This window comes from Scyliorhinus torazame, chromosome 1 (assembly GCF_047496885.1).
Source record: "Scyliorhinus torazame isolate Kashiwa2021f chromosome 1, sScyTor2.1, whole genome shotgun sequence".
Lineage (NCBI taxonomy): Eukaryota > Metazoa > Chordata > Chondrichthyes > Carcharhiniformes > Scyliorhinidae > Scyliorhinus > Scyliorhinus torazame.
Window position 1 is genome coordinate 53,813,297 of NC_092707.1, and position 14,113 is coordinate 53,827,409.

The following is a 14,113-nucleotide window of genomic DNA, read 5'->3' on the forward strand; positions in this document are numbered from 1 at the left end:
GATGTACTGTGGGTGGAAGAATGTCACAACTGCAAGTGATCCGAGATCTTTTTTATTACAAATAATTTTTATTAAGGTTTTCATAAAATATCAATAACAAAATGAAAAAGGAACCCAACAGGGTTAAGTACAAAACACAGTCCAGAAAAACAACCCTCCATACCCCCCTCCCCCTGTACATAAATAAATTAACATTGACACCCCGACTTAACACAACAGGTATATACACCCCCTCAGACCCTCCAGTGTAAATAACGAAAACAAAAATAGAATAAAGTAAAGTAAACCCCCCAGTTGCTGCTGCCATTGACCAATGTCTACCCTTCTGCCAGGAAGTCCAAGAACGGTTGCCACCGCCTAAAGAATCCTTGTACCGACGCTCTCAAGGCGAATTTCTCCCTCTCCAACTTAATAAACCCCGCCATATTGTTGATCCAGGATTCCACGCTTGGGGGGCCTCGCATCCTTCCACTGAAGAAGAATCCTTTGCCGGGCTACCAGGGACGCAAAGGCCAGAATACCGGCCTCTTTTGCCTCCTGCACTCCCGGCTCCTCTGCGACCCCAAATATTGTGAGCCCCCAGCCCGGTTTGACCCTGGATCCTACCACCCTCGACACTGTCCTCGCTACGCCCTTCCAAAATTCCTCCAGCGCTGGGCACGCCCAGAACATATGGGTGAGATTTGCTGGGCTCCCTGAGCACCTAACACACCTGTCCTCACCCCCAAAAAACCGGCTCATCCTTGTCTCGGTCATGTATGCCCTGTGCAGCACTTTAAACTGTATGAGGCTGAGCCTCGCGCACGATGAGGAAGAGTTCACCCTCCCTAGGGCATCTGCCCACGTCCCTTCCTCAATCTCCTCTCCCAACTCTCCTCCCACTTGCCTTTCACCTCCACCACCGAGGCCTCCTCCTCCTCCTCCTGCATCACCTGGTAAGATTCCGAGATCTTCCCCACTCCAACCCACCCCCCCCGAGAGCACCCTGTCCTGTACTGTGTGTGGCAGCAGCCACGGGAATTCCACAACCTGCCGCCTGGCAAATGCCCTTACCTGTAAGTACCTGAAGGTGTTCCCCGGGGGGGAGCCCGTATGTCTCCTCCAGCTCACCCAGGCTCGCCAACGTCCCGTCCACAAACCGGTCCCCCAACCTTCGTATCCCTGCGCTGTGCCACCCCGAAAACCCTCCATCTGTTCTCCCTGGGACGAACCGGTGGTTCCCCCGTATTGGGGTCCACACCGAGGCCCCAGCTTCCCCCCTGTGCCGCCTCCGCTGCCCCCAGATTTTGAGGGCAGCTGCCACCACCGGGCTCGTGGTATACCTCCTTGGAGGGAACTGCAGCGGCGCTCGTACCCACACAAGACGCCGTCTCCAACCTCTTCCATGCAGCCCCCTCCCCGTCCGCGTGCGCACCATCGTCGCATTGGCGGCCCAGTAGTACCCACAGAGGTTGGGCAGCGCCAGCCCCCCCTATCTCTACTCCGCACCAGGAATGCCCTTCTCACCCTCGGAGTCCCTCGCGCCCACACAAACCCCATTATACTCCTGTTGACCCATCTAAAAAAGGCCTTTGGGATAAACACGGGGAGGCAGTGGAACAGGAACAAAAACCTTGGGAGCACCGTCATTTTGACTGACTGCCCCCTACCCACCAAGGACAGCGGCAACGCGTCCCACCTCTTGAACTCCTCCTCCGTTTGCGCCACCAGCCTTGTGAAATTAAGTCTGTGCAAGGCCCCCCAGCTCCTGGCCACCTTGACCCCCAAATACCCGAAGCTCCTCTCTGCCCTTTTTAATGGGAGCTCGCCAATCCCCCTCTCCTGGTCCCCTGGGTGAACAGCTCGCTCTTCCCCATGTTGAGCTTGTACCCCGAGAAATCCCCGTGATCTGAGATCTTAATGGCATAATAGACTCCTACATGGAAAATCCACAATCGTGTACGATTTTAAAAACTTTTTAAATGTGTGTTGCCTTAGGGATTTTTTAATAGAATTAGCCATTATTTAGATATTGCAGGGAATAAAAATGTTAAGAATCTAAATAATTTGCATTTCGTTAGCATCTTTCTTGTTGATTCTCCTCGTGTTTTATGCAATGAATTAAATTAAGCACTCTTGACTGTTATGTAGGAAATTTGAATTAATCACTTAAAGGGAACCTTCACTGTTCAATTCTGAGCATTTCCTCCGAGATGAGGATGTTAACTCAAACACAAATCAAAAGCAAAATAGCATGAATACTGGAAATAAAGTAAAAACACAAAATTCTGGAAATACTCAGCAGGATAGCAGCAACTGTCGAGCGAGAAACAGAGTAAATGTTTCAGTTCTAATTAATGCTTATTAACGTGAAACAATGGTAGTGATTTTTTCAGTGGACATGTGGTTGACTCACAGCATCTGCAGGACCTGCCATGCGGGGCTGGAAAATCTGTACAGGTGCTGCTTGACCTGCTGAGTATTTTCAACATTCTTTGTTTTTACTGGGGATGTTAACTGAATAGATTTTTAAAGATATAGAACATATAGAACATAGAACAATACAGCGCAGTACAGGCCCTTCGGCCCACGATGTTGCACCGAAACAAAAGCCATCTAACCTACACTATGCCATTATCATCCATATGTTTATCCAATAAACTTTTAAATGCCCTCAATGTTGGCGAGTTCACTACTGTAGCAGGTAGGGCATTCCACGGCCTCACTACTCTTTGCGTAAAGAACCTACCTCTGACCTCTGTCCTATATCTATTACCCCTCAGTTTAAAGTTATGTCCCCTCGTGCCAGCCATATCCATCCGCGGGAGAAGGCTCTCACTGTCCACCCTATCCAACCCCCTGATCATTTTGTATGCCTCTATTAAGTCTCCTCTTAACCTTCTTCTCTCCAACGAAAACAACCTCAAGTCCGTCAGCCTTTCCTCATAAGATTTTCCCTCCATACCAGGCAACATCCTGGTAAATCTCCTCTGCACCCGCTCCAAAGCCTCCACGTCCTTCCTATAATGCGGTGACCAGAACTGTACGCAATACTCCAAATGCGGCCGGACCAGAGTTCTGTACAGCTGCAACATGACCTCCCGACTCCGGAACTCAATCCCTCTACCAATAAAGGCCAACACTCCATAGGCCTTCTTCACAACCCTATCAACCTGGGTGGCAACTTTCAGGGATCTATGTACATGGACACCTAGATCCCTCTGCTCAGCCACACTTTCAAGAACTTTACCATTAGCCAAATATTCCGCATTCCTGTTATTCCTTCCAAAGTGAATCACCTCACACTTCTCTACATTAAACTCCATTTGCCACCTCTCAGCCCAGCTCTGCAGCTTATCTATATCCCTCTGTAACCTGCTACATCCTTCCACACTATCGACAACACCACTGACTTTAGTATCGTCTGCAAATTTACTCACCCACCCTTCTGCGCCTTCCTCTAGGTCATTGATAAAAATGACAAACAGCAACGGCCCCAGAACAGATCCTTGTGGTACTCCACTTGTGACTGTACTCCATTCTGAACATTTCCCATCAACCACCACCCTCTGTCTTCTTTCAGCTAGCCAATTTCTGATCCACATCTCTAAATCACCCTCAATCCCCAGCCTCCGTATTTTTTGCAATAGCCTACCGTGGGGAACCTTATCAAACGCTTTGCTGAAATCCATATACACCACATCAACTGCTCTACCCTCGTCTACCTGTTCAGTCACCTTCTCAAAGAACTCAATAAGGTTTGTGAGGCATGACCTACCCTTCACAAAGCCATGCTGACTATCCCTGATCATATTATTCCTATCTAGATGATTATAAATCTTGTCCCTTATAATCCCCTCCAAGACTTTACCCACTACAGACGTGAGGCTCACCGGTCTATAGTTGCCGGGGTTGTCTCTGCTCCCCTTTTTGAACAAAGGGACCACATTTGCTGTCCTCCAGTCCTCTGGCACTATTCCTGTAGCCAATGATGACATAAAAATCAAAGCCAAAGGTCCAGCAATCTCTTCCCTGGCCTCCCATAGAATCCTAGGATAAATCCCATCAGGTCCCGGGGACTTATCTATTTTAAGCCTGTCCAGAATTGCCAACACCTCTTCCCTACGTACCTCAATGCCATCTATTCTATTAGCCTGGGGCTCAGCATTCTCCTCCACAACATTATCTTTTTCCTGAGTGAATACTGACGAAAAATATTCATTTAGTATCTCGCCTATCTCTTCAGACTCCACACACAATTTCCCATCCCTGTCCTTGACTGGTCCTACTCTTTCCCTAGTCATTCGCTTATTCCTGACATACCTATAGAAAGCTTTTGGGTTTTCCTTGATCCTTCCTGCCAAATACTTCTCATGTCCCCTCCTTGCTCGTCTTAGCTCTCTCTTTAGATCCTTCCTCGCTACCTTGTAACTATCCATCGCCCCAACCGAAACTTCACACTTCATCTTCACATAGGCCTTCTTCTTCCTCTTTACAAGAGATTCCACTTCCTTGGTAAACCACGGTTCCCTCGCTCGACGCCTTCCTCCCTGTCTGACCGGTACATACTTATCAAGAACACGCAGTAGCTGATCCTTGAACAAGCCCCACTTATCCAGTGTGCCCAACACTTGCAGCCTACTTCTCCACCTTATCCCCCCCAAGTCACGTCTAATGGCATCATAATTGCCCTTCCCCCAGCTATAACTCTTGCCCTGCGGTGTATACTTATCCCTTTCCATCATTAACGTAAACGTCACCGAATTGTGGTCACTGTCCCCAAAGTGCTCTCCTACCTCCAAATCCAACACCTGGCCTGGTTCATTACCCAAAACCAAATCCAACGTGGCCTCGCCTCTTGTTGGCCTGTCAACATATTGTTTCAGGAAACCCTCCTGCACACACTGTACAAAAAACGACCCATCTATTGTACTCGAACTATATCTTTTCCAGTCAATATTTGGAAAGTTAAAGTCTCCCATAATAACTACCCTGTTACTTTCGCTCATATCCAGAATCATCTTCGCCATCCTTTCCTCTACATCCCTAGAACTATTAGGAGGCCTATAAAAAACTCCCAACAGGGTGACCTCTCCTTTCCTGTTTCTAACTTCAGCCAATACTACCTCGGAAGAAGAGTCCCCATCTAGCATCCTCTCCGCCACCGTAATACTGCTCTTGACTAGCAGCGCCACACCTCCCTCTCTTTTGCCTCCTTCTCTGAGCTTACTAAAACACCTAAACCCCGGAACCTGCAACATCCATTCATTCCTATAAATTTAGTGCACCTAAATCTCTTGGGTAGGGTGCTCTTTCCAAGAGCTGGTGCAGACTCGATGGGCCGAATGGCCTCCTTCTGCACTGTAAATTCTATGTCTATGTATTTTCCAATTAAGGGGCAATTTAGCGTGGCCAATTCACCTGCCCTGCGCATCTTTGGATTGTGGGGGTGAGACCCACGCCGACACAGAGAATGTGCAAACTCGTTAACTTAATAGATGACCACAACAGGTCTAGTTTCATATCTGATCAAATCAGACAGTGAGGCTAGGTCACATCCTCTGGATTATGTGTATGTTACCTTGGTTGTAATTTTATAGGGATGTGGACCATATTGCCACCTTTGAGCTAAAACTGTCTTCCATGCACTCCTTGATGTTTTATTGTGTGAAACTGTGCTTTTATGTGTAAAGTTAATTTCTTGAGGCATTGCTATGTGGCTGCTTGAGGGGTCAATTTGTTAGGACAGCTTCACTGCATGTTTGTGGCCGTTGACGCATTTTCATGTGAGAAATGTTTATTGAAGCAAATTACTTTCAGAAGGTTAATGCCTACAGTATTTAATGATGGTTAATATTTTGAGCGATGATAAACATTTGAAGGTGATTAATTTGCCAACAGTAAGAAAGAAGAGTAACTTGCAGATACAGGGTTGTGGGTATGTATAACAAAAGTTGACATTTATACTTTGTAAAAAAAAAAAAAAATTAAAAATTAAAACCTCCGAAACAATAGAAATGATTTTTCAGCAGGTTTCTGAAGAGTAAATATTGTGGTATATATTCTAAATAATTTAAAACTATCGTTGCATGTTTTAAAAAAAAACTAATATCCCCATGTATTGGTTGTGGATACTGTAATGTCACTCAACTAGATGGTGGGGGAGAATCAGTCAAGGTTTCCTCGTCTGAATCACTGCTAAGTAACATTTGCTGGGAAGCATAGTATTGGACTGAATAGGGAATGTAGCTTCCCACCTTCATCAAGGCAAACTAGAGTCATAGAGGTCTACAGCACAGAAAAGGCCCTTCGGCCCATCACATCTGTGCCAGTCAAAAACAACCATCTAACTATTCTCATCCCATTTTCCAGCACTTGGGTGCATAATCTTGTACGCTTTGGTATTTAGAAGTGCACATCTAAATACTAAATAATTGTTATGAGGGTCTCAGCCTCCTCCACCCTTTCAGGCAGTGAGTTCCAGACTCCCGCCACTCTCTGGATGAAAACCTTTTCCCCTCATCCCCTCCCAAATATGGCCCTCTGAGGTCATTGCTCCCTCCACCAAGGGGAAATGTTTCTTCACGTCCACTCTGTGCCCCTCATTATTTTATACATTTCAGTCAACACCCCCTCAGTTGTCTCTGCTCCAAGGAAAGCAACCCAAGTCTATGCAATCTCTCTACATAATTAAAACTCTCCAGCCCAGGAAGCACCTTAGTAAATCTCCTCTACACCCTTTCCGGTGCTATCACATCCCTCCTATAATGTCCACACAATACTCTATCCAACGTTCTATACAGTTCCAGCTTAACATTCCTGCTCTTAAACTCTATGCCTGGACTAATAAAGGGAAGTATTGATGGTGGGGGTCTTCCTAACCACTTTTCCACCTGCCCTGCTACTTTAAGGGACTGGTGTACATGCACAGCAAAGTTCCTCTGGTCCTCGGTGTTTCCCAGGGTGCTGTTGTTCATCATGTATTCCATTGCCTTGTTTGCCCTGCCCAAATGCATCACCTCACACTTATCCTGATTAAATTCCATTTGACTATTAAATATATTAGTGAGATGTTTTGCTGAATTACTGTACTTTCAATTTTATGTTGTGACTTTGGAAAAGAATTGGGATATAATGCTAAACATGTGACTTTGGGAAAGAATCGAGATATAATGCTAAACATGATTGCAAAATGTTTCAAAGCCTCCAAATTGCATATGACAAATGCTTTATATGTCATGATTAAAGTCAGACAGTAAGCAGAGTGCTCAAATCAAGCTAAAGCCTGAGGAGGACCACAGTCTTAACTCCAGTTTAATTTATTTTGCCAACTAAAATGCATATGAATTATATGAAACTTAATAGCCTGAGACTTGCTATAATTACATTGTGTTTTAAATATACATCAGTTGCAATGCCTGCACCGTGTGATGGTGTGGCTAAATGCTCTGTCCTTCCTGAAGTTGATTCCCCTAACAGCCTCCCCGAACAGGCGCTGGAATGGGGCGACTAGGGGCTTTTCACAGTAACTTCATTTGAAGCCTACTTGTGACAGTAAGCGATTTTCATTCATTTTCATTTCATTCTTTGAGGCATTTAATGTTTTGAACTTGACAGAGTTACTCCCGTTAGAGACTGGCTGCGTTTAAAGACGGATTCAAACATCACTGATCAACTGAAATAAATTCCATCAAAGGGTTACACAGTTTTAAACAAATTAATTTTACTATACAGGAAACAAGTAAAGCACAACACCAGTAAATAAACACTCCTGGGTACATACTTATACTTTATACATCAAACATCACAGATATTTTGGACTACAAATTTCAACAGAACCTCCTTTTTACCTTGTGACTCTCTCTCTCTTCTCTCTCTCTCTCTCCCTCTCTCTCTCTCTCTCTCTCTCTCTCTCTCTTTCTCCCCCCCCCCCCCCCCCAAGGGCTATTTATCAAGCTTCATTCACTTCCCCTGGTTTGCCACAGCCCTCAGAAATTCACTTTGATTTCTCCTTACTATTGAGGTATGAAAATTGATGGGCTCTTTCTCTTAACTTTTGAAAAAGCGATCCTCCAATTTGTCTTCTAAACTTCACCACTGTGGATTTCTCAGCTCAAACTTGGGCTTCTTCACGTTCTTGCTTAGCTCCTGCACATCAAAAATATCCCTGACTTTTGATAGCTGTTTTGCTTCTAGTTTACACTTGCTTTTCAGTGCTGAGACTCTTTTTCTGCCTGCTCAATTCAGGGTTTAGACCCACCAACCTGAGTGCTTTTAGTGCCAACCCAAAAACATTCTGGAAAAATCCCACAGACAGTTCCCAGAATTCCAACCAAGCCTCCACCTTCAATTACTTATCTCTATGGCTGCAGAAGCTAGTTCAGGCATCAGATAGATTTTTAAAATTCATTAACTTTTAGCTTCAAAATCAAATCTTTTGACTCCCAAGATCTGCATCAATACTAGCTCAATGAGGATTGCACTTGAGACCTTCACAATTCTATAAAACAGACTTCTTAGCCATTGAATTAGCCTCTTAATGAAAATGATCAAGATTCAGTGGGGGGAAAACTAGCAATTCATATTTTGTAAATATCAGATTTTCATCTTTTTGTTCAAAATTGCATTGTCTTTGCAGTTGTATGTCTATCAAAGAACACTTAAAAGCATTTTGTGCTATTACTAAAGTGGTCTCTGATTTACAGACTACACCAACAACTTGCATTTATATGGCACCTTTAACATAGTAAAATATCCTAAGGCGCTTCTCAGAAGCATTATCAAATAACTATATTATATTAGCACAGAATGAATATTATTGTTTACAAACATACAAGGTAAGAATGATGGCTCTTTTAATCTACGTAGCTTGATTTATAAATTAGGTCCATGTATGAGTCACCTGGATAATCTGTCCTGTCCGTCTGCACAAAAAGTGAAACCTCAAGGGCGCAAAAATCCAGGGAAGCGGAAAGAAGTTTTTTTAAAAAATGAGGACAGGATGAAGTTTTAAAAAAATGAAGTTCCAAGTAAGGGAAGAAGACAGTAATAAGGAACAGGAACCATTAAAGTTAAGAAAAGGAGTAAAAAGGGCTGGTTTAGCACAGTGGGCTAAACAGCTGGTTTGGAATGCAGAACAATGCCAGCAGCACGGGTTCAATTCCCGTACCAGCGTCCCTGAACAGGTGCCGGAATGTGGCGACTAGGGGCTTTTCACAGTAACTTAATTGAAGCCTACTTGCGACAATAAGCGATTATTATATTATAGGCTCCAATCCCGCAGCTGTTGAGTAAAGTTTGGCTTGGGAGAAGCCTTGGTAGTCGAAGCGCCCACAAAAGTAGCTCCAAAGATCTGAAAAGGAAATCAGAGGTTGGTAACTCTGTGCTGCAGGGTGTTGAGGCAAGGGTACACCTTTCGGAACAGTAGTGTCTTGCTAAGCCCAGCTGAAGAGTTGATGCTTAAGGGCATTTATTGTGTAGCGTGGTGTGTTTGACCACAGTTTGCCATGGTTAGGTTCCTGAAAAGAAGAATCCCGCTCTGATTCAGATGTGACCGAATCAACAGAACCTGAGAAGAATAAATCGAGGTTCGTACACACAGTGCAGTGACAACTTTGGATTTTCGTGGACTGTCTTTTGCCCTGTCCCAGATTTCCTAATTTGCATGAGGAAGCTCTCAAATGCTGCAATGGTAAGTTGAAGTACCATTTGATTACAAAACACCATTCACACTCCAAGGATAAGAAAGTACATCAAGCTCCTGAGAGAATAACATGTAAAGCAAAATCAACGATGGAGTGTGCAGATATTGCACAGGTGAGTTATCTGGTAGAACCAAACAATTTACAGTGCAGAAAGTGGCCATTCGGCCCATCGGGTCTGCACCGGCCCTTGGAATGAGCACCCTACTTAAGCCCAGGTTTCCACCCTGTCCCATAACCCAGTAACCCCATCTAACCTTTTGGACACAAAGGAGCAATTTAGCATGGTTAATCCACCTAACCTGCACATCTTTGGACTGGGAGGAAACTGGAGCACCCGGAGGAAACCCACACAGACACAGGGAGAAAGTGCAAACTCCACACAGACAGTGACCCAAGGCCGGAATTGAACCTGGGACCCTGGAGATGTGAGGCAGCAGTGCTAACCACTGTGCCGCCCGTGGTCGGCCCTGGTGGTTGTTTGTAATGAAATTGAAGCACATTCGCTGAAACCCTAATTCTGCCAGCATGGAAAAGTATGGGAGCTGGTGTCGCCAAAGAAATCAACAAATTCCTCTTTCTGCATTCAAATGGTGTATTCACAAAATGCCAGCTGATATTGAACAGATGCTTCAAGAGACATTAGAAATGAGTGGAAAATCTGCCCTGAAGATTGATGACCCCACAGATATGCTAGCAGCCAATGTCAGGTATGTTGATGGGGATTCTTGATGGACATTCTATCTGAGAATTTCTTCTTTTGCAAATAATTGCCCAGTCATCGTTTTCTGTCGTAGCTCCTTATCTGGAGGAAAACGATCTTAACTGGACCAAATACAATAGCATCTACATTGACAGAGCACTTCCTTGATCGGAAATGCCAAAGGATCTGTGAATAAGGTGAAAGAGCAGAATCCTCACATCCATTTCAGCCACTGTATCCTGCACCGTGAAGCCCTTGAACCGTGAACTATGCCATCTGCACTTCCTGTAGTATTAGACCAGCGGAAATATCTGAAATTATGTCCTTAGAAATCACGCTTATCATAGAATCCCTACAGTGCAGAAGAAGGCCATTCGGTCCATCAAGTCTTCACCGATGCTCTGAAAGAGCACCCTACCTAGGATCAGCGTTCCCTCCCCGTAACCAGTAACCCCACCTAATCCTTTGGACACTTAAGGGACAATTTAGCATGCCCAATCCACCCAGCCTGCACATCTTTGGACTGTGGGAGGAAGCTTGTTTACAATTTTCTGTGAAGGGATGGGACCTGAGTACCGGTGATTACACATGCTCACAGAAGTGCAAGACTGACTTGGGGGAAGTTCCTCTCCTGTGTTTCAGCTCTGTAATATGCTGAAAGAGTTTTTGGCGCTGCATAAATTGCCACACAAAGATTTAATATGTGACGCTTGGTGTGCTAAGTTTGCATATCTTTCAGATTTATTTGGCCATCTGAATGAGCTGAATGATAAACTGGAGCATAAAGAATAACATTCTGACTGCCACAGATAAACATCAAGGCTTCAAATCAAAACTGGCAGGAGAAAGTGGCAAGTGGGCCAATTGAGATGCTCAAATTGGCATCAATGAATCCTGCTGACAAAACCATACTCAATCTCGTTTCATACGTCTTGAAACATTGCAAGAGAGGTTCAAATGTTTCTTCCCAGCCACGAGTATGGAAGACTTTATTGGGTACATAATCCATTTAGTTCACTTTCTTTTGAATCATTAAAGAAGTTGACATTAAAAGAACAAGATGAATTTACAGAGCTCAGGATGGATCATACTGATGTTTTGAAACTGATGTTTGCAGAGCTGCCTCTGGCCACGTTCTGGTTGATTGCAGGACAAGAATATCCACCTATTTCAGATTACACTATAGTAGTACTCTTATCATTTCCCACAACCTATCTGTAAGTTGGCTATCTCAACACTGGTTTATTGGAGGTAGCGCCTGTCAGTGGAGCAAAACTTATGAATTGCCCTGTCATCTCTTCCTCAGAGATCATTAAAATCTGCTCACAGGAGGAGGCCCAGGTACCTCACTATTGTCCGTTAGATGCTGCTCACATTAGTTCCTTCATTTATAAACTTTGACATTGAGAAATGCAGACTAAACTGAAAACAGTTGAAATCTTTAATAGGAAACACTTAAATTGTGTACATTTTCAATAAAATATATTGCATTTGGCATGCAACTGGTGAAAAGGCTTTCATTGTATTAGATGGAGGCTTGACTTGGTTTTAGGAGGTTTTTGAGATAAAAGGTTTTTACTGGAGGGCTGTTCAGCTGAAGAGAGAGGTGGTGGGCCTCCATTTTTATTGTATTAGAATGTGCTGTGACATTAAAAATTGGTTGGGAACCGCTGATTAGACACTGACATTGAGCAGATGGGCTGAGCGGCCTCCTTTTGTGCTGTATTTTCTAAATAATTCCATGAATTAGGAATTTGGCTGTCTTGAATGATTCAGATTGACAATTCACAGCACTAGGCAGCAGTTTCCTAACTTTGTAACATGAATTAATCATTAAAATTTCATTTATCCCAGTTTCCTTGATTTGTAATCTGTCCTTGTACATGTATTTCTTCCAGTTCAGCACAACAGAGGTACAGTGTCCTGAGCTTTAAGTAAAAAGATGATAAAACCTTTTTCATCGTTTTATGGATGCAGAGTCCAGAATTTGCATTTTCTAACACCTTAGAAGTGTTTATTATTGTCAGTCTGGTATTGATTGGATTAAAAATTGATGTCCAAAATTTATAGTTAAAAATTGTCTAGAATGCAATCGTTATGCTGAATGCTCAATGAAGAAAGTTGATAGTGAACAGAAAAAAATTGCCTACAACTCGTAAGAGTAAAGAATTTCATTAATTAACCAATTAATTAAAAGCTCACGGAGCTTTTAATTCTATTGAATTAAAAATTTTCACCTCCAATTCTGAATCTCTTGTATAATTGATAGATGTATGGTTAATCCCCATGTACAGGGCAAAAAGTGGCCATTTCTTATGAACTGCAGTAATACACTATCCTCTAAGTACATTAATTATAGACCACATCACTGCCAAGGTATTCAGACACTCACTCTATAACCTAAATTTGGAGATAATCAGTCTTTGTTTTGTGTGCCATTTGCCGTGTGCTAATACTTTTTAGATTTTGTTTTGTCATCAAGGTCCACCACGAATGTCTCCGAAGGCACAACGCCATCCTCGACATAGAGGTCCCTCTGGTCGAACTGGCATGTCTTCAGGTTCAGATTTCATATCTCACAATGTATCTGGAGAGATTTCTACGCCTATAGCACGAAACAATCCTTCAGGAGGGACTTGGTCATCTGTAGTTAGTGGAGGTAAACCTATTTAAGATTAAAATGTTGAATTTAGCTCTTGTTTTTTAGGCATTTTACCAAATTGTGTGACTGCTTAACAATAACAAACTGCATTTAGAGAACACCTTTATGCTTTGGACTATGAGATTGCCTCATTTCAAACCGGACTGATTGCGAAAGGAAGTGATTAAAATTGTATCAGGTTCATTCTAATAATTTTATGTTGAAGAAGGAGTCTGAGGCTAACCAGTAGTAAAGCAGGGTTATTTCCAAGACTTCAAGACTAAGTCAAAGATTGTCCCCGTTCCTCCCAGACATTCAAAGTGAACTGATTTATTAATGATTCCCTAATCCTTCCCCTACTGGGGACAGCTGTGCTTAATTACCAAATTAAAGCATTTCATTGCAACACAACCTGGCTTCAGTCTTCCCAGTGTTTAATTCTTCAGTTAATTATGGCTCATATACGACTGAATGTTAGTGAAGCAGCTTGACAGCACATGGTAGTGAAGGGAGTCGAGAGAAGTAGAAGAGAGATAGAGTGGAGTATTGTCAGCACGTGGGAGCTGACCCACGTCTGTGGATAATGTCACCAAGGGGTAGTATGTGGTTAAGGAATGGAAGACTTTGTTTAGAAACATTTCATTGCTCAGGAAGTGTTGGAAACCTGGTTTGAGAGATTCAAATTTTGATTTTCAAGAAAGCTGGGTGTAGATTTAGGAGGCTGCATGTTCAAGAATTTTGGGAGAGGAAAGGGCAGTAGTTTGCAAGGACAAATGGGTAAAGGTGGCTTTTTTGAGGAGGGTTGTCGACTATTTCGAAATAGAAACAATAGTACCTAATTGGGAGCAATTTTCTTTTAGCTAGCTTTGGGGTCAGAAAGAGAATTTTGGTGTTCAGTTTCATGGGTGTGTGGTCAATTTAAAATGTTCTATTATGTAGAAAGTGAAGTTCCTACAATACTTGGATGTATTTTTCAGTGCATATTGTAGTGTTTATCAGTAATTGTCCATAGTGCATTCAACAGAGCACATCAAACTTCTTAAAATTGTAGACCCATTTTAATTTTGTTCTTAATATATTTTAAAATTC

At 43.2% G+C, this 14,113-nt stretch overlaps 1 protein-coding gene across 1 annotated transcript in view; it reads left to right on the forward strand.

Moving 5' to 3' along the window:
- LOC140406342 (ataxin-2-like) overlaps positions 1–14,113 on the forward strand; it is a 195,925-nt gene that overhangs the window by 128,475 nt on the left and 53,337 nt on the right. Inside the window, 1 exon segment of the mRNA XM_072494465.1 lies at positions 12,866–13,042. Coding sequence (XP_072350566.1) covers positions 12,866–13,042 — 177 coding nt within the window.